Consider the following 25,149-nt stretch of genomic DNA (forward strand, 5'->3'; position numbering starts at 1 on the left):
TACACATACTAGAGGGGCAGGACTTAGTAATTTAAGAGTAAGTGAGAGTGCATAATGATTTAAAAGAGTTTGGTAAATAGTATAAAGAAAGGTCTTAGGAGTGAAACGAGTTTCTGAAAACCAGTACTAATTTAGTGGTAAAACAGTTGGAGGAAAGTATGAAAAACAATTTGCAATTAGAACACAAGTCACTGAACAAACAGCTTTAAAAAATACTTTGGAAAATAGTTTCCACACAAGGAAAGAGGGGTTGGGAACACATAGAATACACATTAATAGAGTACATAAACAACAGGGTGCATAGAGTTCTCAAGGGGTTCTACAGAACTAATAGGTTAGATATAATGCATGTCATTGAAACATGAAGTAAAGATAACAGCAGAAACATGTTGAAGACATATAAACAACACAACTAGAATTGCACTAGAGAGACTAGATAACTTAACAGGAGTAAGGCAAAACAGGCAAGGACTTAAATGGACATGCTAGGCAAGTATTAACAAGTGTAGGCATGCTAATTACACAAAAGCAAAGTTTAGGCATGCTAGATAAACAATAGTCAGTCAAACAGGCTAGTTAAATATGTAAGACATGTTAAACAATATAGCAAACAAGCAAGTAAAGGGAAAACATGCTAATCACATATTTGAATAAGGCAGTATTTGGCATGCTAGGTAAGCAGTAAACAAAAGCAGAAATGAACTCAGGATTGATGAACTAAGGTAGTAAATAAACACATAGGTTTGGATTCTGAAATTTAATCAGAAGCATACCAGTTAGAGAAAGAAAACACAAGATGTAAGATAGGTGTTGTGCAATTTTCAGCCTTGGCTTGCAGCCGGCTAGACTAACAAAGATCACAAGTAGCAGAAAGAGCTTTTTAGAGTGTAAAAGTAGTGGTTGATAAACTAATGTTCGTGTGTTGAGGTTAAAATAAAGAGAGTTTATATAGTAATTTAAGAATAGAGCAAATAAGGTAAAGTAATCAATAATAAGCAATTAAGGTATTTCGGAATCAATCACACAAAGATTCAGCATAGTTTTCTCCTTTAATTAAGGAAAATTAGCCAACGGTAGTGACATGAACTAATTAAGGCAATAGGTTCAATTAGACTGAGTAAAGAGGTAAGAATCAGAGACCTTATTAAGAAAAGGAGTTCAAATCAAACCAAAAATAAAGAACTTCAGAATAAAATAGTAAAGGGTTTAATGAAGGAGAGAATCATATAAAGAATCAGTAAGTATCGCAGACAATTCAAATAAGGCAAGAAAGGAATAGTCAGGACTCAACACATAGGTCTTAACGAAACAAATTGATAAATCAAGAATTCAAATCAACACTGATTTAAGGAGAGAGATATAGGTTTACCATGAATAGACAAAGTGAATATACATAGAATTAGTAGAGGAGCCGAAACCAAAACCTTAATAGAGGCACATTAGGATAAAAAATCACAAGACATCGAATTAAGCTAAAGAAAAATCACAGGAACTAAAGCATAGAATGAAATCGGTGCACAAGTAACCTAGACAAACTCAGAATCCAAACAAAAATATCGAAAAGCCCGAACAAACAAAGGAAGATTTTACTCAAAATTGAACTGGAACAGCCTGAAACAGGTGAAAAAGGGCCATAGGTGTAAGTGGACTGACCTTGGTCCCTCGAGGACCTTAGAGATGGCGACACCAGCATAGGAGAGGCCATTAGAGGTCTGATGGTGGTGAGAAACCACCATGAATGATAGCAGATGAGTAGCGATGAGGGTCAGTTAGGGTTAGGATTTGAGAGCATTTGAGAGAGTAGGGAATCAGACGACGGCGGTGAGAGGAGAGGAAAATGAGAGGTTTGGGGGAGGTCATTAGGGTTTAATTTAGGTAAGGGGAATCTGGACCGTTGATCAAAATGATCAATAGCCAGGATTTAGCAAGAAGTGGGTCGTGTAGATAAGGGGTTTGGGTTGGGCAGATTTTGGGCATGGTTTAATTTTGAAATTAGGGTTAAAATTGGGCTAGGTATTTAGGCTAAATTTGAAAATAAAGGGGCCATTTGTTAAATACCATATTTAATTGATGAAATAATTTTTAAAAATAATTAATATGCTGTAAAAAATGATTTTCATGCCTGGAGATATTTTAAAAATATAAAAGGCTATTTTCTGGTAAAATAATGTAATAATGCATGCATAGGCTATAATTGCAAAGTAATTGCAATTGCATCCTAAAAATATAAATGTGGCTATTGGTGCAATAATTGAAACTTAGTATGAAGGCAAATAATAAAATTAAGCAACAAAAATTATTATAAAGCTATTTGTGATGCAATCAGTGAATGTTTTTATAAAATAAATGCTGGTATAAATTAATTACTAAAATATTTTAAAAATACAGAAATTGTATGAAAAATACTAATTGATGCCCAGACATAGTTTTGAAAATATTATAAAAAAAATTGGGCATCAACATGGAGTACCAAAGCTAGGCTATCTCCGAGTGGCAGGCCCTTGAGGATCGGTGTCGAAAGTTGTCTGAAGAGGTAGCCGAGCTTGAAAGGAAATTAAAATGCTCTAAGACGGAGAGGAACAGATTCTGGGCTCAATAGGTTGATGATGCCTCAGAATTGAAGGAGGCTAAAATGCAGTTTAAGGAAAAATGTTTGCTTATCTAATGTCCCGTTAGAAGATCCTTTATGCGATCCGTTCCGAGGGTTTATCCATTGATGAAGAGGTTGCCAAGGTATATTCACTTGTAGATAGAGTGAATCCTTCAAGCTCCTCTACCTACAATGATTTCGAAGAATCCGAGCATCCTTTACCTCCTGCTCCTACAGTTGCTCCTTCTTCATCTCTCCCTTATTCCTCCCAAGTATCTCTACTGGGAACAAAAGGCTTATGAGGGTCTCTATGAAAGTTTTTGTATTGTGGGTCTTTTGTGCCTTTATAATTAATAGCAAGTTTATTTATGCTTTTTTGTTTTTGTTTTTTCTTTTTTGCATATTTGCATGTTATGATTGTTGCAGTCTTATAGGCTAAGCCAAGATGAATTCACCGTATATTTATAAAAATCGATTAAGGTTTCCTCATAAGACTTTTTATATTTTTTATTGCCTGTGAAGAATCTCTTCTGCTATTCGGGGAGCGAGATTAGAAATATTTCTTCATTCGGGTTGTCTAGCCGGGCGAGTGATATTGTGGCATGGCCTTGTGGCTAATTATATGAAAGATTTTTCGTTTATTATTTTGTGAAAATTTAACTTGGGCAAAGTCCCCATGCCTAGGCTTCTTTCAAGAGGGTCTGCTTTTGGGGTGAGCCCAAGTGATTGTTGTTATGGGTGTTGCAATCTTTCGAACAGTCCCTAGCCATAGGTACTAGGTGTAGATTTTCAGCAAAAGAGTTTGTTCCCAAAGTTATGTCCGTCAAGATTTAACCATCAATCGAGCCGATTATACAAATACCATAGATTCAGCCACTAATTAAGCCTATTTTACAGATATTATAGTCCCCTCTTTCCTATTTTTCATAACCTCGTAGGAAGTACTCGGGAAATGGAAATCTTCCAATGGAACAAATCTTGACAAATTTCTTAGTGGGAAATATTGATCTTTTGTATCCCCAAGATAACATGATTTGACTTGTTATTGACAAGAGGCGTGTGCAGTATCTTATTAATACTCTCGATACATGGTCGAATATTACAGGATCTGCTATCGATAGTAGTTTCCTAGGCGTTGATGGTTATTCTTGGTGATTGATGGAAGCTCGATTCTCTAGAAATTTGGGGCTTTATGTTTTGCCCATAAATATACACAATTGATACCATAGCTTCTATCATCTTTCTTCCTTCAATTGCATCCTTGACTATTCCTTCTTTGTGTTATCCTTCTTGCACATAACATCATGGACAAGCAAGATACTCATCAAGTAGTTGTTGCTGCCATAGAGTCTCTATCCACTTTGGCAACGGGGCCCTCCGATAATGCGGTTGAGTATGCCCAAGGTAAAATGAAGAAAGCAGCCAAGGCTTCTTCTAGTTAAAGGATGAAGACGGAAGTCGAGCCTACTATTTCTGAAGTTTTGCAAGGGAAAAGTGATACCTGGACTGATGACGATGTTTGGAACAACACTACATGTCCTGTGGATATTCTACTTTCCCTTGTGTAACTTGAACACCTTCCTCTATTGATTGAAGGATGTAGTTGGGAGAACGTAGATGTTCAAGTACCCTCAAAATCTGAGCAGATATCAAGCTACAGAGAGGGCTTTATTTTCTTATATACTTATCGCTTTACTTTAATTTCAACCCTAGTAGATTTCATAATTTAGGATCTCTGTTGGCACTTCAACATTAGCCTGGCCTAGGTTGGTCCGTCAATTTGGATGTTGGTGACTTGCTTTCATCACCTATTGAATCTAGCTGGCATCAACTTTTCTCTCCAACTTCTCATTCATCTATACTCCACAAAGTTGTAGCGGGGCAGCATTATCATTCTCTCCAATCGAAGTACTCGAAAGATCGTGGATGCCGAGGACAATCACGATAGAGGGTGGCATGATTGCTTCATGGTTGTTACTACCCATGATTTTACCTAGTTATCCAGGAGATCAGTCTAGGAAAATTTGAATGATAAGTGTAAGAATATTATTCTTCTTTTGGAATTTCCTTTTTGCGCTTTATCTTACTTTACGCCTAAATTCTAACCATTCTTACCTCACTCGAAGAGGCACCTAACATTGAAGAGTGGGTCGAGAAGAACTTATTTTATTCCTCGATGCCATAGAGGATTTGGAGTCACATCTCTGAAGCTTTCTGATGGAGGGACAAGAGTCACTGTATGTTTGGAATTTTCGTAGATCCTTATTTGTGCTACTTGTAATCTAATTTATTTTATGTGTAGGCATCCCGATGAGAAGGCCTCTATGCCGAGTTTTGGTGGATCTTCCTCCTAGTAATGTCCAAGAAAGGATTCAAGAGCTTTCGGTAGATAGGCACAACAAGAATATTTCCCAGGCAAATGCTCCGGCGAGTGCTCCTATCAGATTTCTCCGAAGGCGGACTTGGTCCAGCTTTAGGAAAAAGCCTTCCCAATCCCGGGCTACCAGCTCCATCCTCATCAATATTGAGAAGGCAGAGTCCACTATGGGTTTGGAGAACGATTTCCTTAACACAAAGGTTTCCCCAGAAATTTCTTGTGGCCTCGACATATTCTTCTCCGATTGTGACACCAGTAGTTTCAACTCTGACCATAGCTCCGGCAGCTCCAACTACTTCCCATGTCGTTCATTCTACGAACGCTAGCAAGCTTCGCATTATGGCGCAGGTTTCTGAGGGAATAGATTTGCAGGAGCTGGAGGGGATGCCTACCTCAAATCTTGTGAGCGATATGATGAGATGCACTCTTCGTGTATGCTCTTTTTACCGCACCAAATATTGCATTTTTCTCTGATTTCAATGTTTAAGCAATTTTTCCTTTGTTTATGCAGGCCCGTTTGATATATTCCCAAATTTCGGAGAGGATCAGTCATTATGAGGGGTAAATTTTGGAGTTGAGTGGTCCCATAGAGGATGGAAAGATCGAGGTTGAGAAAGTACATTTTAAGAGGGTGGCTCATGAGTATCGGGTCAAGATGATGGAGGGGGAGCTGGATCGGATGGGGTTTAAGCTTGGCCAGTCCACAAAGAGGCTTTTTCAAATTAAGGAATACTTAGTAAAAAGCTAGCCCTCTTGGACCAAGTTGTCGGGCAACGTGACATCCGAGAAGCTCGCCTTTATAATGTGGAGTAAATATGAAGGGCCCTCGAGGCACAGAGCTTTGAAGACCGAGGAGAGGCTCAAGCACGAAAATGATAATGATGTCTCCAGCTTGACTTTGAAATTTATTCTGATATTACTCAACATTCCATATTTTTGGAATCCCAACTCAAGATGCTGAGGTGGGTTCTTGATAATGATCTAGAACTAGGTGAAGAGATAGGAGAGGCCAAACGAGCATAGAAAGATGGCCAACTGGAGCTGGACTTGGACGGCATTAACAATCACTCTTCTGGGATAATTTGGATACAGTCATGCCATCGGGTAATCGGGGTGAAGGAGTTATTGATGTACATTCTCTCCCTTCGACTTCTCAGGCCATTCCTCCTTTAGAACTCCTCTAATTTCTCCCATTTTCCCTTGAACCCATCAATTTTCTCCTATCCGTCGGATGCTTAGGCTAGCACGCCGGACTCTCCTTCCTCCAATGCTCACTGAGGAATTCCTATAATGACCAGTGACTAGTTTGATAGTGCTTCCTTCTTTTTGGGTTTTCAAAAGTTTGTTGTCGTATATTTTTGGAAATCCCGTGAGTATTTTGAGATACTTATCTATTTGTCAAAAGACCTAATTGGATGATTCTACTTGTCTGTGTACTAACAGATGGTACGGTGTGGAGATAACCCTCTTGATCTTCCATTCTTGGGAGACTTTAATTATTTTGTTTTTGATGAACTATGATCCGTTATCGCATGCTATTTCCTTTAGTACTCTAAATTTGCAAATAATGTTCTTACATATGAAGTTTAGGACTTCCTTTTCTCAAACCTGAGCAATGCACCTGCTTCTACCCATTTGAAGAAGTAATCAATGAGGACCAAAAGGAACTTTACTTTTTCCGGAGCTTGTGGCAATGATCCTATGATGACCATTCCCTACTTCATGGAGGACCAAGGAGCAAGTACTGAATGTAAGGTTTTGGCATGTCTATGCAATTCTTAAGCATACCGCTGGCATTTCTCATATTTTCTCAAAATCTGCTGCATCTTGTTTCATATGAGGAAAGAAGTACTCATATCTTAGCAATTTTGAACCAAGGATCTATTCCCTGAATGATTTCCATATTGGCCCTCGTGGGCTTCTCGCATCATATAATTGGTGTCCTCCCGGTCCAACCCTTGGCTAATGGGCCGCTATAGGTTCTTCGGAATAAATCATTTGACACAAGGCAATATCCCGCGGCTTTGTTCCTTAGCTTTCGACATCTTCTCTTTTCTTCCGGTAATATCCCATTCTGTAAATAATCAATGATTTATCGCGCCAATGTTGAACCAGATAAGCCGTATTCACCTCGTCGCATCAATTTCAACATTTTCTTCTAGGGGCATTTGAGTAAATTTCTATTCTAGAAAATGACCAAGGAGGGAAGTGACTTTGTTCAAGAACTACATCATCCGTGAGTCTCGAACCTCATAAGTTTTCTATACTTGATTGACCACTAATTGTGAGTCGCTTTTTAATTCTATATGATCTGCTCCTAGTTTCTTGGCTAGTTTGAGACATGCAATCACAGCCTCATACTCTACTGCATTGTTAGTTATAAAATAGCATTTAATGCCTTGTCGTACCTTTTTCCAATAGAAGTGATAAGTAATATGCCTAATCTGGACCCTTTAGCACTTGAAAAGCAGTTTGTGTATTGATCACGCCCAACTATGCCTTATAAAAAACAAGCGGTTATTGCAAATATAATCTGGTTTTTAAGTCCGGGGTCGAATCCTCAGGGAACTAACCTATATATCACAACTCTTAGTGATGCTAATACAAGCTCAAACAATTTTCGGATGTAAGATTTTTGTAAATAAATATTGGGTTTTGTTTAACTAAAGTAAAATGATATTAAGACTAACAATATTCTAAATCAAAGATAATTCAATGGTAAAAATATCTAGGGTATTGATTTCCCCAATTGCTAGTTTAAGTCTTAACTCTTTTTCTATAATCTCGTCGTAATACTCTATGAGGTTTATGAGCTATGGGTTACCGCAATTATCTCTCGATCAACTATGATAATTTACTAGAGCATTCTTTGAACTACTCTAGCTGATAATTTATGCAGCTCTGAATTATCCCACAAAAGTTTTGTTATCTCTAACCCCACTTTTAAGTTCAAGTAATGAATCTTTTCAATTACCCAAAAGTGGTGTTGTTCAACAGCAATCTAACCGTGTATTCTTTCTCAAGCAACACAAGGCAATTAGACACGATTAATCAAGGAACCGTTCAATTAATCACCATACAAAACATAGTTGAACATTCATATAATAAACTCAGCTCGATTATAACAAAATTGAGTCAAAACTTCATCTAACAATTGGTTCCATCAACTCTAGATTAAATGTTTATCTACTCATAGTAAAGCAAGAATAAACCATAAAATTATTCATAATTCACAAAATAATGATAACAAGAAGAAGAATGAAAACTCTAATGGTGTCTTGATCTTCTCATACTTGTTTTTGCCTCCAATTCAGTCTAAAAACAAGCTTAACCTTCACTTGGGCGAGTTGGTTGAGTTTATATAGGGTTAGGATAAGTTTCCCACGATTTACACTTTGGCCCTAAAACTTCTTGGATTTCTCCAAATCGACCGCGGTCGCGGCACGATCGCGGTCATTTCCAAACATTCTATTTTTTGCCTTATTTCACGACGTTCCAGTCGCGGTTGCGGTGGGCTGTTGCCCAATTTTTCTTCACCTTTTCTTGCTCGTTTTCATCCGGGCTCTTCTCGATTGGCCTTGTATCTACATCTTTGACCTCAAAACACTCTATATCCTCCTCTAACTCGAAGTAGTTCCTGCAAAGCATAAAAACCTCAATTAGAGCATTTTATTATCATTTAGCACTTAAAACATCAATAAAGTATGGTTAACTTAGAGCATAAATAGCATCTACGTCGTATAATATAGGCTACTATCATGTAGAGGGTCCAAAGTTCAGTTCTACTTCAGAAGCTATAATAACTTCTTTTTCAGCCTCCGAGAGCATACCCACACTAAAGTCAGCGACAAAGTGGACTAGGACTTGTAAGTTGATAGTTGTGCAAGGTTGATACATTATATCGAATGCGCTTAGTTTGACTACCCATTTGGCAAGCCGTCTGGAGCGTTCTGGCTTATGAAGAATATTCACCAATGGGAAGGTGGTCACCACAAAAATCAGGTGGCACTAAAAGTAAGGCCATAGTTTTTGGGAGTCCATTATCAATGCTAAGCTAACTTTTCTAGGTGAGGATACCTAATTTTGGCATCTATAAATGTCTTACTAACATAATAGATTGGACATTCTGTACTTTTATCCTCTCGTACCAATATAGCACTTACAGTAGCTTCTCATACAGCTGAATACACTAGCAGTTGCTCTCCTAGATAAGGCTTGGACAAGAGTGGAGGGTTGAATAGGTACTTCTTTAGGTCCCATAGTGCCTATTAACACTCGGTGAGTCCATTCAAAGTCTTTGTTATTCTTTAGGGGTGCAAAGGATTTATGGCATTATTTTGACAAATGGAATATGAATTGGTCGGGAACTATTATTCGGTTAGTCAACCTCTTCACCTCTTTCTACTTCGTTAACACTTTCGGGATTTTCTCAATAGCTTTATTTATGCAGGATAGCTTCTATTTCTCTATTTGAGACTTGGAAACCAAGAACCTTATCTGAGCCTACTCCAAAGGTGCATTTCTCTGAGTTTAGCTTCATGTTGTATATTCGGAGGATGGAAAATACTTCCTATAGGTGATCTAAATGACCATCTGCTTGGATTAATTTTACCAGCATACCGAAAATGTTGACTTCCATGGACTTCCACATATGATCTATGAATCTTTGGCTGACGAACATTTGATATGTTGACCCCTTGTTCTTTAACCCGAACGGCATGACATTGTAGCAATATATTCCCCGGTCAGTTATGAAGAAGGTTTTATCCTGATCCCTCGGGTCCATTTTTATTTGGTTATATCCAGAGTATGTATCCAAAAACTCAGCAATACGGGTCAAGTAGTAAAATCTATTAGTTGATCAATTTTTGGCACGGGAAAAGAATCTTTAGGACATGCCTTGTTGAGGTATTTGTAGTCCACGCATGCCCTTAATTTGACTTTTTTCTTGGGAACTACCACGATATTGTCTAACCAATCCAAATATTTTATCTCTCGGATGAACCCATTGTTTAGCGATTTGGCTACTTCTTCCTCTATGAATTTATTCATTATGGACCTAATGTTTCTCTTCTTTTGTTTAATCGATCAGCAATTAGGATAAACATTAAACTGATGAGTCATTACCTCTAATGGAATCCTATTCATCTTTGCATTTCACAAAGCAAAACAATTGAAGTTATCAAGCAAAACAAATCGAAGTTATCTATTTTGGGGTCAGCCCCGAACTAATGTAGACTTTCCTTTCCGGCCAATGGAAGAAACTAATCGCTTCATCTAACTCTTTAGTAGTTGAATCGATGACACTGGTCTTATTCGGTTCGATGATTCAATCATCGGGGACCGACTCGACTAGCTTAGAAACATGTTGTTGTAATTGCTATTTGTCTTCTTCCGTCTTTGGGATGGTATTGACATCTGGAATTAAATTAACTTTTCAGGTCATTCTCTATTCTCTACGGATTTCTCTAATTCCCTAGGGTAAATTAAATTTTATTACTTGTGTAAAGTTGATGATACTACATCCATATCATGTATCTATGGTCTCCCCAGGATGGCATTGAAGACAATGTTCCCTACCATGACTTGGAATGAGATCTCTTGTGTTACACCTTTTGCGAAGGTCCTCAGGGTGATCTCCCCTTGGTCGTCTCCTAGAATTATTGAATTCGGAGAGTAATAATGCTTTTGGGATAATCTGATCCACCAAGTTGTATCTCCTTAATCACTTGCATTTAGATGATGCTGGTCAAGCTACCTGGATCAACCAAGACACGTCTAACATCAGTGTAAACTATTTTTAAAGTAATTACTAATCAATCGTTGTATGGCATGATCAACCCATCTACTTCTTCGTCACTGAAAGAGATTTCTTCTCTAGTCAGGGTATGTTGAGTACACTTCTCACAGGTGATGGATACCTTTGAAAGCTTCTTCGAGGCTGTTATGTAACACCGTTCATGCTTCACGCCTCCAAATATAACATTGACCACTCGCTTCATTAACGGAGCCCAAGGCGGTCCTTCCTTTCTCATATTCTTCATATATAACTGCTTTTCTTTCTCACTATTGAGTTTGGTAAGGTATCCCTATTTGATAATTCGATCAACCTTAATTTGTAGGACTCTACAATCAATAGCCCTATGACCATGATCATTATGGAATTTACATCAGAATTCCTGGCTTCGTTTGTCTGGGTTTGCTCTTATTTCCTTTGGCTATCTCACTTTGTGCCCCATGTCTTTGAGAACCGCCACAAATTCAGTGGTGCTAGCGTTAAACATGTAGTCGGCCAGTTTTGGCTGAAGATGATAGTCACTAACTTTTTATGTTTCTAGCTTCTTTCCTGCTCGATAGGGTACCATGTCATTCCTCCATTCAGAGTTACTTTCATCTCGTCCTGATCTTGGCTTTCAGTTGATTTCCCTATCCATGGGTCTGGAGTAAGGTTTATAACCGGATAGAATCTCTATGCTTGGGCACATCTCATCTACGAACTACTTCGGACTGATGGTTATACCCGGTCATTTTCATTGCTTCGAATCCTAGAAGTGCTGAGATATCATCTTATGTTCGAAGTTTAGTGTTGTATGTGTGACACACATTAATCCATGTTTTGACTGGGGACTCTTTTAGGCTTTCTTTCAATTACTTTGAAGCTTTGAAACTGTTAGTGTTCAAGTTTCTTGTGAAATAACGACGACCCAATTGTCCGGAACTTCAGGAAGTAGCATTCTCTCTTTTTGAATCGGTCGGTAAAATCTCGAAGTGACTTTGTTCTTCATTGTAAGACTTTTAAGATGTCCTCCACCTGCTTCTCTACCTTCTGGCACCGGAGTATGCTTTGATGAAAGCACTTGCAATCAACAAAATAACTAATAGAATATTCTATAAGCGGGAATATCAGGTTATAGCTCCTTTTGTCAGGGTTTCTTTGAACTTCTTGACGAGTGCTGATCTGATTTCATCCTTTGTGAGGTCATTCTCCTTGATCCCCATCATGTAAGCCAAGACTTCATGGCATAGTTCCTAAGTTTCATCGTATTTTAGGATATCCTGCATTTTGAATTTCACAGGGATCAACAATGGGACCACACTTGTTTTTACGATTGTTGAGAGTACCTGCTTGTTGATTCATTTTAAAATTGGCGGGACCCCTTGGATTTGTTCAATTCTCTCATTTGTTCTTTAATGTGTTATTGCAGGGTTAGTATTAAATTCTGTAGTTCAGCCTTTTCAGACATACTTAACCCTCTAGCTTTAGAATTATCAGTAACTCCGAAAGCCTTAAGCAATGAGTTAGGGGTAACCATGATAGACATAAGCCACTCCCATATGCGAGGTTGGCATATTATTCCGGTTGTTGCTTTCCGTCAATGTATTAAATGTCATGCTTATTTAGGCATTTGAACTCTGGTGTTGAGCCACAAAGGACTTTAAGGTTTCCTCTAAACTGGGTTGATCCAATGAATCCCCTTGAGGCATATCCCTCGGGGAATCCAATGGCCAGGATTTTTCGCTCTATTCGGCGAAGATGTAGGTTGACAAGTCCATATAGGAGGGCAAGTCCTTGTGTTGCGATGCGTCCTTACTAGGTGTTGCTCCTTTACTGGAGGATACTTCTTTGCTATACAGTATCTCCTATCCGTAGGTAGGACCATCTTTCCCTAGGGATTCACGGAGTCCCGCGGTTGCCCACTAGGTTGTGGTGACTTGCTCTAATCAGTTGGCTGAACTGTAATGACCCAATCGGTTGATTTGAATTTTAGCATCTTTTTATATCATTTGAGACTTCCCATAGGTTCATTTGATATTTTATGACTATCGGCTATGAGTTATTTTGATCCTAAGTGGTTTAAAAATGATTTGGAACACTGAGTCCCTAAATGGAAGCTTTAAGTTGGAAGAGGTGGTCAAGGTTAGACTTTTGGATAAATTGACTCGGAATAGTAATTTGAGGGTTTCAACATGTTTGTATGAAGATTTTGTACTTTGACATATTTTTGGATTTGGTGTTGGAGGTACCTAAAAGAATTCGACACCATTTGTCAAAACTTGACAATTTGAAAAACTTAAGAGTTCATAAGTTTGACCAAGAGTTGACTTTGATGCTATTGGACTATGATTGGTGGTCTGAGACTTTGGATAGGTCTACATACTTGAATGAAAGTTTGTTCAAAGTTTGGAAGTAATCTGAAGTGTCTAAGTTTGATTCGGACACGCATTTGAAAGAATGAAGCTTAAGAACATAAGAAAAATTATATTCGGTGAGGCTCGATTCTTTGTTGTAATGTTCATGTGGGTGTTTTGAGCCTTTGAACAAGTCCATAGAGGTTATTTGGACTTGTAGGAATGATTGGGTGGAGTCCCAATGGGTTCCGCGAGTTTCGAGCATTTGGAGCAAGTTCTGAAAATATTTAGTTGCTGAAACAGAAATTTTCCGCAGATGACTTGGCTTCAAAAGAGCAGTTATCCCAATATATAAATAATTTTGGGGTGAGATTTAAATGCGATTGTAGAACTTTGAGTCTAGTTTCTCGTGGTTCAATTTGTTTGTCATTCTGACTTTTGTATAAGGAGTTATGGTCATTTTACTAGAAGGGTATCACGGGAGATATTTTAACTGTTTTGATCTCCGACCATTATGCAGCCAACGAAGCTATTATGCAGCCCACAAAGCTATTATGCAGCCATCTCGGCACTCTTTTAACAGCTACTTCAGGCTGCTATTTAAGGCCGAGTCTTCTCATTTTTATTTTATTTTCCTACGTTTGGAGCTTATTTTGAGAGGTTTAAGGCTAGGGTTTTACTTACAAGCTTGGGGTAAGTGATTCTAGCCTAAATCTATGGTTTAAACATGAATTTATCACTAGATTTACCATCAAAACATGGAGTACAAGAGAAATTTGGAGTTTTTCTACAACTTAAGAGGGTTTGGGGGGTTTTAACATCGATTTGGACTCGAATTTAGAATCTAGTCACATATTTGGATGGGTCATCAGGATTTGATCTTTAACTCATTTTTACCAAGTGGGCCAAGGTTGACTTTTTAAGAATTGATTAAATATTAAAGCTTTATCGTTTGGGGTGGATTTCTATATCTTTATTTGACCTTATTGGGTATTATTTAACTAGATTTGAATCGGTTGGAGGTATTTCTAAAGGAAAGACGATTTTGGAAGATTAGTTTGGCTTGCAAAAGTAAGTATCTTGCTTAACCTCAACTTGAAGGAATATTTTTCTAAATATTAAATTATTTGCTATAAGTTATGTGATTTGGGGTGACGCATATGCGAGGCGATATGCGTATATGTAGGTATCAAGGTTATACCATATTATGGGTAGATTTTAGGCTCCTTTATGCCTTGAATAGACATGTATTTTTCTTGACACATGATTTATTTGATTTGATGACTGCATGGGCACAATCATTCGTGCTAGAGATCACATTTTAACTTATGATGTCTTATTTGAGCCCGATGGACTATTTTTTAGCTTGTTAATCTTCTTGATTTGACGTAGTCACATGTTAAATTATGAACATACATTCACACATGTTATTCTTGTGATATGCCTTAAACTGTTTTATGACTATTTGAGCTTCCTTATTCGTGTTATAAATCATGTTGAGACTTTTGATGCTTATTTGAACATGATGATTATTTGGATGACGGGTTACATGTTGGGATCGTAGTCATACGTTACACATAGGCACACATCATGCCTAGAGATCATTTCTTGTATACTTGCATACATCCCTGCATATGGTCCTCTTATATGGATTGAAATTATGGTACGTGAGCAGTTCATATAGTTGAGATGATTATGGCATGAGGTTTGGATCATGTGGTTACTGTGATATTGATATTGAGTATGGCATATCAGTTGTCCGTACAGATTGGTATTGTTAAGGCACATAAGCTTTTCGTGCGAGTGATATTATTATTGGTATGTGAGTTGTTCATGCAACACATGTGTTGTTTGTGCAACGATTGGATATAGATCCATCCCTCTAGAGTCGGGTGATCACTCGTTGTACCATGGGCCCTTTGAGTATTGTGTGTGTATGTGTGTGTGTTAGTGTTAATTCTGTAAAAAGGATTGGGTCTTGAGCATGCATTAACATCCTAGAATCGTTTATAAACATTCATACGTTATCACTGGCATATGTACATTCATGCATCTTCGGTATGCATGGAATTGTAAGCGGATTTCTTGACACTTGTGGAGAGTCGGATTTAATATATATGTTGAGACATTATCATGCATTAACGCTTAGACTCGTGATAGACCATTCATATAAATGCTATTTAGGATTTGTGAGAAAATGAAACATGCATAGTCCCTTTTGTGATCATGTAGAAGTACTTGAATAAAACATACTTGATGCAAATTGTATTGATATATGAATTTGGTGTATTTGTACATGTTTGATTTGGTTATTTGAAATGCCTATTGCCTTCTCCTCAATTTGTGTACCTTATTATTGATACATGTTATTTCTTTGGTTGTTTCATGGATATTCCTCTGTTATTATACATGTTATTGAGTTGCACATATTATATAAAGTGAGTGTCTTTTGATTAAACATAGTCATGACTTCGTTGAGGTTAGTTTTGATACATACTAAGTACATGGGGTCAGTTGTACTCATACTACACTTATGCACCTTGCGTGCAGATGTTGCAGTTGAGATGTTACGGAAAACGAAGTTTAGCTTTGAAGATATACTAGTGTTCCAGTTGCAAGCTACCATATTTTTCATGGTAGTTTAAGACTTGTACTTATTTGTGTATATTCAAATAGATGTTGTATTTTCTTTGTACAGAAGTTAAGAATCTAAATCTTAGTGGTTCATGACTTGTACTACCAGTCTTTAGGATAGTTGTAGTGATTTTTGCATTCTTATTTTACTATCCATTTGATGAATTTTCATTTATGTTATATGCTTCTTGTTGTACCTAGCGGGTTGTGTTAGGTACCATCACGATATTGATAACATTTTGGATCAAGACATGAACGTTCTTTCCAGTCATTCTGAGTTACAAAATAGAAAGGAAATTAATATATAAATGAGAAGCAAACCCCGTAATGAGAACAAACAATCAGAACTCTAAGTCAAATGCTCAATTGCTAGAGTCCCACTATGGACACCAAACTGTTTAACTAAAAAATAGTTTTAGGGTAAAATGATTTACTTTATATTTAATGAGTTCACTAGTAGTCGGTTTGAATCAAAGCTCAGTCGAATGGATCGTAGAATTAGGCTAAATAAGATGTAAATAAATAAGCAAAAGAAAGAATGATCTTATTGAGCTTTATTATGAGCCACAATGCTTGCAAAGTAAAGAGAGCAAAAATACAATAGCCTTTAGTAATAAGTAAGTTCAATCGTATCTCAATGGGTACAAGTAAGGGGATTGGAGTATATTTATAGCCCAAGTCTAATGTTCACATGCCCATCCCCATTTTTGCACGTCACTCTAAGTAGTTTGTATCTACCAGATACTCTCCGATTGTGGGAGGAGTATCTGGCGTAATGGATATGAGTGGATCCTAATATTTTGGGGATGGTTTAGAACCAAGTCAGATCCCGAGCTATTACTTCACCGATGGATCCCTAGAACCATCTTCGGTGTACTTCACTAGGATATGCCTCTCATCTCTCCCGGAAGGAGTTATCGGGTCAGAGCACTTCTTGCAAGGATAGAGTTCCGCTACCGTTTTATCCCCAAGTAAAAACCTATTCCACGTGTCGTCGTGATATCTATCCGCGTGTCAAAGTCGAATTTTACCAATACACTACCGTTGATAGAGTTATATGTTTAGATAGAATAATTTAAAAAATATTTATTTACCGTGGAAAAAGTTTTTAAAGTTTAATCCATTTTGTGCAGTCAAATGAATTTCTTTTCTGATTTAAATTAATATCAAAAATGTAAGTAAGTAATGTTCGGGAAACTTACAGAAATGTCCCAAATAAATCTCAACTTACCAATCTCTAGCCATTAGTCATAGACTTACCAAAATTAGCCAACAAAAATTGAAAAACCAAATAATAAGGTTCTTTCTATCAAAGAATCACATGCAAAATATCCTTCCATATTTTAAGCGTGATTAGAAATTTTAGATACAAGACGGAAAGGAAATTTCATGGACGGGGTAGCAAATAAGGTGATGAAATACAAAAATCTATACAATATTCCAAAAATCTAAACAAAAGGGAATTTTTTCAATGAGTATAGTTGAAATTCATTGAAAATATATAGATAAGTCAATATACAAAATTTGAGGAAGATTGGAGGTGATTTGGATTGATTTTGTATCAAAATTCGTAACTAAATCGAGTTCAAAAAAGTCTTCTGCGACACATGTATCACACATGTATCTCACACACAGGTATACATGGATATACATATGATACACAATTGATACAAATATGATACATATGTGATACACAAATAATACACAGTGTGATACACATATCATTTTTTTTCATGTTCAACTTTTACTTCGAATATTCAATTCAAACCACCTCAATACTTCACCAACCATCCCAAAACTGAGATTCAAGCTCCTTAAGTTGTGCCCAATCTATTCTAATAATACCCACTCAAAACAAAGCAAAAATTTGATATTTTTTTGCTACAAATAGCTAATTGGCTAATTTGGCTAATATTAGTAATATTTTATCAATTGGCCAACTTTTGTAATTAGCTACTTATAAATGAACATAGCTGGTAATTTCCCAATGTTCTTCCCATACTCTAAATATTTGTCTTCGAACATATTTTTTACTCCTCCGCATATATCTATATATTTAATCCATCACTATTTTATAAATTAAAATCAACATACGAGTTGTTAGTACTTTATCTTTTTATTTACGAAGAGCTTAAGATTATTTAGTATACTCTTAATAACTATGAAATCTATTTAAAGTACTTAAAAATAATAAGAGTAATAAAAATGAGATAAGAGTATATCATATTTCCTAGAGTTAATAAAAAGTTTATTAATATACTCTCCTGTTATTAGGATCCATAAAATCTTTGGAGTCCAAATATAATAAGTTGATTACACATCAGCACAGTGGATGCAGTTCAGATTCCATGCATACTTTTTAGGAAGAGTAAAATTAGAGAAATAGAGTTTGTTCAATTTTTAACTGCTAATAATATCCCCGGGAGATCCATTGAAACCTTTATAGAAGCATATAATTGGAATGTTGTAATTTATGTATAGTATGTAATTTATTTAATTTGGAATAACATGAATGTATTAGTTCATGTTTCAACGAATATAATTGGGCAACTCCAAATGTGTTTAATAGAAAGGAGTATTATTTAAAACTAAGTTATTTTTAATACCTAATAAATTTAGTATCTACATATAGTTAGTTATAGATAGTGTTTAAAGATATAATTTAGTATGATTAATTTCTTTTATATTCACCGCGCATAGCACGAGGAGGTATACTAGGAAGATTATGGATACCATTAGAATTGGTAATTTTTAAAAGTTTGCTAGAAGTAGGAGTAAATATGATCAGATACTATTACAGTAAGGATAAATTTGAGTGAATAGTATAATTGAGAATAAATGTAAATAATATTCTAAAGTAGAAAAATGTATTTGACAGCTAAAAAAGAAGCTAAAGTTAAGATTAGCTTCTGCAGATAAGATAAAGAATCCCGCATTTGGCTTTACTTTAGGAGAACTCCACGTATAATTTGGTATTTGTGTATTTATACATTTAACAATTCTACTTTTTTTACGTAAGAAATCTAAAATTTTGGCTAAAACAGCCGTAAATTGTTTCCCATTTTTGCGCAGACTTTTGAAAATAAGGGAGTCATACTCATGGTTGAGGCAAAAGATGATAAAAACTGCAACTGTAATCCACTTATGACGGATCAAGAAATTGAATTTCAATTATTTATGGAAACATATCAATCGGTCGAACCCGTTTGACAAGCTTAAAGTTTAAGAATAAGTTTTTAAAATTTGTAGTCGTGAACATGTCATTATGCCATTTCTGTATTTATGAGGTAAATGTAAAATAGAAAAGTTAAAATTCAATTAATTTCAGGTATTAAAATAGATCATCCTTTTTAACGTGCTAGGGCAAGTAACACCTTTTACTGTCAATTATAAAAAGTCGCCTCTAATTAATTAGTATCTTTTAAGGTTAAGTAACCTGATTATGCTGAAAATTTTTATAAGATTAAAGCATAGAACTTAAATTCCTACAGAAAAGAAATTGACGTCAAACTTCTAAGAATGATTTGCGCAATCAACTGAACTAAGATTTTAGACCTCAATTATAACCCTTTGCCTAGAAAAGTCGAGGGGAGAAAAAGTTGTATACATTTTAAATATGGCCCCAATTTACAACAAACAATGGTTAATAAAACTAGCCCATTCCATTCACACACTAAACTTCCTAATTCTACAACTCAAAAGGGAAGTCAATGAGCTATTTGATTCCCAAAAAGCAGAGCCAAACATCTGTTCACCAAACCAAAATCAGCAAACTATATAGATGAAAGGTCCTCATATACAGTCTTAATACCTGGCCTCTCCGATACAGAGCGTATGCACCGTAGAGCTATTGCAAGAACCTCCTTCATTTGCTTCTCCATTACTTGATTTCCCATCTCAGCTGACAATGCATTATCAAAACAATCCGACCCTCGACCTTCTGCCACCTTCAACCTTACCCAGTCGGTCAAGTCCACTCCCCCATCTTCACCTGAAACCACATCACCTGCACATTTCCCAGTCATGAGCTCCAACAAAATGACTCCAAACGCATATACATCTGATTTGAAGGAAGGCAGTGGTTTCTTGGATGCGGCCAACTCTGGTGCGCGGTAACCCAACACTCCAGCATCAAGAATCTGTTCTATTGTCCCTGCCTGAGTCATAAGGCGGTGAAGGCAGTAATCAGCAACTCGTGCATTAAGATCAGGGCCATCCAACAAGACGTTGGAAGCTTTAAGGTTTCCATGCGGAACCTCGCGGTCAAAATGGAGATAATTCAGGCCACGCGCAATATCAACTGATATTTTGAGTCTTAGGGGCCACGTTAGGGGTGGACCTTTTCTTCCAGGACGATCTGCAAAGGCACCGTACATTAAAGATGTATATTAAACAACAACAACATACCCTATGTAATCCCACAAAGTGGGATGTATATTTAGAAACCATAAACTATGCAAAACTAAAAACAATAAATTGTCACCAGGACAAAATTATATGTTTGTCTTTTTAAGTAAATTCATTAATGTGGGGAAAAAAATATCTTGTATACGAGAAGCATACCAAGCAGTAGTGAACCTACAACAAAGTTATCTGTTTCTAAAGGGATCATATGAAAAGTTAAATCTTTTTTTTATGATTTACATAAGCAAAAATTGTATGTCATTCTAGGTAATCTCCACCAAACTAATCCAAGAAACAGAAAGTAGTCTCTACCAACCATGAATCAGAAAACAGACAATATATTTCTACCAATTAAAATCTTGGAAATTAGGAATTCAGTTAAAAGAAAAGTTGTATGTGCGATTAAACACAAAATATCAAAGCTCCAAATTTAGCATAATTTGAAAAGATAACTCTGTCTTAGAGAAAAATCGAAGTTTCTTTTTTTTATCCACCAAGAAAAAATGAAATTTCATGAAGAGTTATTTATGGCGCCTTGCCATTAAAAGAACAGCAATAACCCGGTGAAACAGACACGTTGAGCAGGTAGAAACACCAATACTGACAGTGCTTTCCTGTGTTTCATGCCAATGCAGACTGAAAAGTTTATGCACCACAAGAACTGTCAAAAATTATCAGACTAACAAATTGTTTGCCATGAAATACAAAAGGGAAATCAAAGAAATATCAAAGATGCAAAGGCTAAAAGCATGTTGTGACTTATATATGTTATAGCTAACCACATGCATAAGACGAGCTGGAAAGTGGAATGACAGAAGATAAGGCTTACCATAGAGAAAACTTGCTAGACTTCCAGGAGATATGTAATCTGAAAGAATAAGCTTCTCATGTTGTGTGGGACCCCAGTAATAACCTCTTAATCCTACCACATTTGGATGCCTAATATTTGCAAACTTTTTTGCCTCCTTCGTGAAATCCTTTCTCTGTTTTGCCACCCCTTCTCTCAGCCATTTCACAGTCAAGAGCAACCCGTTATCCAGTGTTGCCCTGTAAGACGTCCCATGGCTGCTTCTGCCCAAGACTTCAGCTGGGGCCCGAGATAGTTCCTCGGCTGTAAAAGAGATTGTATCATCGAGGAAGTACAGCTCTCCTCCCAGACTATCTGGAGATCTCACATCCAATCTTGGAAGGCTTTCTGCGGTATATGAATCACCGGACTCTGGTGACCAAGTGAAATGACTGGCTTTTGAAGGGGAGAAACCAGTTATAGCTGTCATTTTCTCATCAGGACTAATTATTTCTGATGATGATGCTTTCCGTGAAGTCGCAACATCTTGTGCTGAAACTACACGACCACCAGCACCTTCTCTACTGCTAAAAGCAGAAGGAGTTGATTGAGCTTGACGCCGGACATCTTTGTCCGTAACCTGTGCCTGAGGCTTCCTTGGTGCCCGTAAGTATATAAACATGGCGAGCAAGATTACAATAACAAGAACAACCACACAAGCAACTATTATCACCACTTTGATAATAGTTTTAAGTTGCTTGTTCCTATGATTTTCTGTTGAAGCTTGACCAGATCCCGACGGAGGATTTGGAAATTGAAGCTCGAAGTTGCCTGGGTAGAAAGATGACAAGGGAAATTTTCTCAAATTATCAGGGACAACACCAGAGAAGTCATTGAGCGATGCATTTAAGCTTTGGAGGCTGTTTGGAAGGTTCTTTGGCAGTGGACCAGTGAAATGATTCTCTGAAATGTCTAAAGAAGTAAGAGAACTAACATTACCCATGGAAGTTGGTATAGATCCAGACAAATTATTTCCTGCTATATCAAGTACTTGAAGGGCAGTCAACGACCCAAAACCATCAGGAAAATAACCACCAAACTGATTATGAGAAAGATCAAGAACACGAAGCTTAGGAGTACTAGCCGAAGGAGAAAAATCAATGCTTCCAACAAGTGCATTGTTTTGTAGGTGAAGTTCTTCAATAGTTGGCAAAGTTAGTAGAGAAGTAAGAAGAGGCCCATCCAACTGGTTGAAACTGAGATCAAGGACTGTGGTCTTAGGAAACTGTGTGATAACTTTTGGGAGAGTTCCAATTAGGGTATTGTGTGAAAGGTTGAGGTGATATAAACGCAGAAACTGAGCTGTAACCTCAGGGATGTTTCCACTCAAACGGTTATGGCTGAGGTCAAGATATTCAATATTCCCCCATTTCAGCATTCTAGTTAGATTACCTTCGAACTGATTATTCGAGAGATCAAGCACCGCAGAACTTCCAGTCACGAAGGGAAGTTCACCAGAGAGAGCATTAGAGGATAAGTTAAGGGTGCGCAATGTTGTCGATGTTATCATGCTTATTGACCCTACAAAATTAAGAGATAGTGAAAACAGTAAACAAATTGTTCTAACGGCAACTAGCAATAGAAACAACAAGAGGATTTGAAAATTCATGTAATCTGAAATTTACCTGTGAGGTTGTTTCCACTTAAATCCAACTCGGTGAGAACCAATGCATCTCCTTTCAAAAGATCATTGGGGATAAATCCAGAAAACCGATTGTTGCCAAGTTTAAGGACCTGAAGATCATAAACAAAGTTGAAACTAGGTAATTCCCCTGACAGCTGATTGTAGCTCAAATCCAGAACATTCATGTTCCCAAATATCTGAGCCTCATTGACAAGTGAGCCAGTAAGCTGATTATGGCTAAGATTTAAATACTTGACCGACTCAGATATCCCTGGCAGAAATTTCTGCTGCTGAGAAGCAGAATTCACTATTAAGTTTCCACTCAAGTCAACATGGGTTGCAGTTGTAAGCAGCAAGAGTTGTGGATCCAAATTGCCATCTAGCATGTTTCCGTGCAAGTCAAGCACTTCAAGATTTTCCATCATCTCAAATCCTTTAGGAATTTTCTTTGTGAATCCATTAACAGATAGATTAAGGTATACCAAGCCTATCAATTTCATCAAAGATGAAGGTAGCGGCCCAGAAAAAGAATTGTGACTCAAGTCCAAAGATTGGATTGATATGAGCCCTGAAATTGTGTCCGGTATTGGACCGGAAAAGTTATTACCAGCTAACGACAAATTCTTTAAGCTCCCTAGTTTTCCAACATCTGGCGGTAAAGAGGAGGCGAATAGATTACCCGACAGATCAAGATACTCAAGGCTCTTGAAGCTATCTATGTTGTTAGGAATTTTTCCAGCAATTGAATTGTTTGCCATTGAGAGCTTCACAAGCATTGTGAGGTTAGCAAACACACTCAAATCTACATCAGCAAATAAGCCCAAGTTGTCAAGGACAACTGCTGCAACATTACCACCATTACACATTATCCCATTCCAAGATGAAGGGCATCCATTGAAATCAATGGATTCCTCATTCCAAGATTCAAGCACAAACCCTGTTGGATCATGCTCTATACCTTTCTTAAACTCAAGCAGTGCTAATATGTCCTGGGATGGAAGCTGCCCCATTGCAGAGCCAAAATAAAGAACAAAAAACATCAAGAACTTAATTGAAAGCTTCATTCTACCACCACAAGCAGCTTCAGTGTCTAAGAAATATTCTAATTTCCAAATACAACTTTCCCTCAACAAGATATCAATGCCACTACTCCTACCACTAAGCTTCAGCTAAAAACAACACAAAAAAAAAAAAAAAAACAGTACCCAAATCAGCAATTATCCTCCTTCAACTTAAGAAAAACCCCAGAACCAACTTTGTATTAAAGAGTGACAAAGATTCAAGAAAAGCACACTTCTAAGCAAAAGATGAATATTTTAGCAACAGAAGCTGAACAGAGGCAATGAATGAGAGAAACAATGTACTTTGAAAGATCTAAGAGATAAGGAAAAAACTGAGCATTTTTCTTACCAAACAGCAAACAGCATTTGCCACCAAAAATTGAAAGCAGTCCCTATCAAAGATTCAAGCTTTACAGCATGTTAATTCTTCTACTAGTAAAGGTTACAGCTTTGAAACAATCTGACACCTAAGATTTGCTTACATATACTACTAACTTTTCTTTTCTTTCTTGTTTGCATTTAAGCTGGCATTAAATACAAGAAAATGGAATGGACCCAGAAAGGTTTTGGCCTTTAGACAACTTGATAAGTTCACAAAAAAAATGAACTTCAAGAAAAGACCAAAAACCCTTCTTCCCACTGGTAAAAAGAACCCCACTAGTAAAACCCTATTCTGTTTTTCAGACAATATATATATATGTCTCAAAAACCCAGAATGGCATTGGTAGTGACACTCTGCTTTTGTCTCAACATTGATATATTTCTCTCTCTTACAACTTTCCCCGAGTCCGGAACCAAAATGTTATTTTTTTGGACTCAAACTACACAAATAGATGGTAAAAAAAAATTAATTTTTTTATATATAGTGTCATAATATCTGGCGCTATATACTAACAGTAACGGAACCGTTAATGTATAGCGCCAGATATTGTGGCGCTATATTTTAAAAGCTGACATGGTCAAGTATAGCGTCACAATACCTGGCGCTATATATACATCATTAATGTATAGCGCCAGGTATAGTGGCGCTATACATAGATTTTTTATACCCCTCCGTCTTCTTCTACAATTTATCCATCCACCATTATTTTAAAACTCTTCCCCTCTTCTTGGTCCTCGCCGTTTCTGCCATTTTCTTTATAAAAAAAAATGGGTCCCCCCGACACATAAAACTCGAAGAAAAAGGGTTCCACATTCGAGTAGAGTTTCGTGCTATTGTTGATTCACAATTCCGGAGTCAAAATTTCAATCTTTTTGCTTTGCCAAAATTCTAAATCGAGGTATTTCGATTTATTTTAAGTTGAAACATTTATAATAATGTATATTATTTGATTTGTATGTGTTCTATTTCGGTTTGTGTTTTTTTTTCGAAACTAGCATGTTAAATTTATCCGGATTTAATATTAGTGTTTTCTAAAAAAATATAAATTAGTAAAATAAATTTGTTTGTTAATATCCTAATTTATACATATGTTTTTTCAT

General features: G+C 36.8%; 1 protein-coding gene and 1 long non-coding RNA gene across 3 annotated transcripts; one reads left to right on the forward strand and one right to left on the reverse strand.

The window, feature by feature from the left end:
- Positions 1-3,173: 3,173 nt before the first annotated feature.
- Positions 3,174-6,444, forward strand: LOC107778122 (uncharacterized). Its single transcript, XR_001646331.2, has 3 exons — positions 3,174-4,827; positions 4,893-5,399; positions 5,479-6,444. It is a non-coding gene; the product is annotated as an uncharacterized LOC107778122 (long non-coding RNA).
- Positions 6,445-19,320: 12,876 nt separating this feature from the next.
- On the reverse strand, positions 19,321-24,325 carry LOC107778123 (LRR receptor-like serine/threonine-protein kinase GHR1). Of its 2 annotated transcripts, none has more exons than XM_016598326.2 (4): positions 24,017-24,325; positions 22,608-23,607; positions 20,965-22,503; positions 19,321-20,088 (listed from the first exon to the last, which is right to left on the reverse strand). In XM_016598326.2, exons 2-4 carry the CDS (start codon positions 23,470-23,472, stop codon positions 19,505-19,507), a joined length of 2,988 nt encoding a protein of 995 aa, XP_016453812.1. In that variant the 5' UTR covers positions 23,473-23,607; positions 24,017-24,325; the 3' UTR covers positions 19,321-19,504. The 2 variants fall into 2 exon arrangements, with proteins under 2 accessions (XP_016453812.1, XP_016453810.1); XM_016598324.2 differs by having other exon boundaries at positions 22,608-23,775; positions 24,017-24,224.
- Positions 24,326-25,149: the final 824 nt, after the last annotated feature.

Source organism: Nicotiana tabacum, chromosome 3 (assembly GCF_000715075.1).
Source record: "Nicotiana tabacum cultivar K326 chromosome 3, ASM71507v2, whole genome shotgun sequence".
Classification (NCBI taxonomy): domain Eukaryota; kingdom Viridiplantae; phylum Streptophyta; class Magnoliopsida; order Solanales; family Solanaceae; genus Nicotiana; species Nicotiana tabacum.

Excerpts from the sequence above, each read along its gene's own strand:
- LOC107778123 (XM_016598324.2), bottom strand. The coding sequence starts at position 23,670 with ATGAAGCTTTCAATTAAGTTCTTGATGTTTTTTGTTCTTTATTTTGGC. Across the intron at positions 22,504-22,607 it reads AAGTGGAAACAACCTCACAG|GGTCAATAAGCATGATAACA; the intron begins GTAAATTTCAGA and ends TTAATTTTGTAG. Across the intron at positions 20,089-20,964 it reads TCTAGCAAGTTTTCTCTATG|ATCGTCCTGGAAGAAAAGGT; the intron begins GTAAGCCTTATC and ends GTGCCTTTGCAG.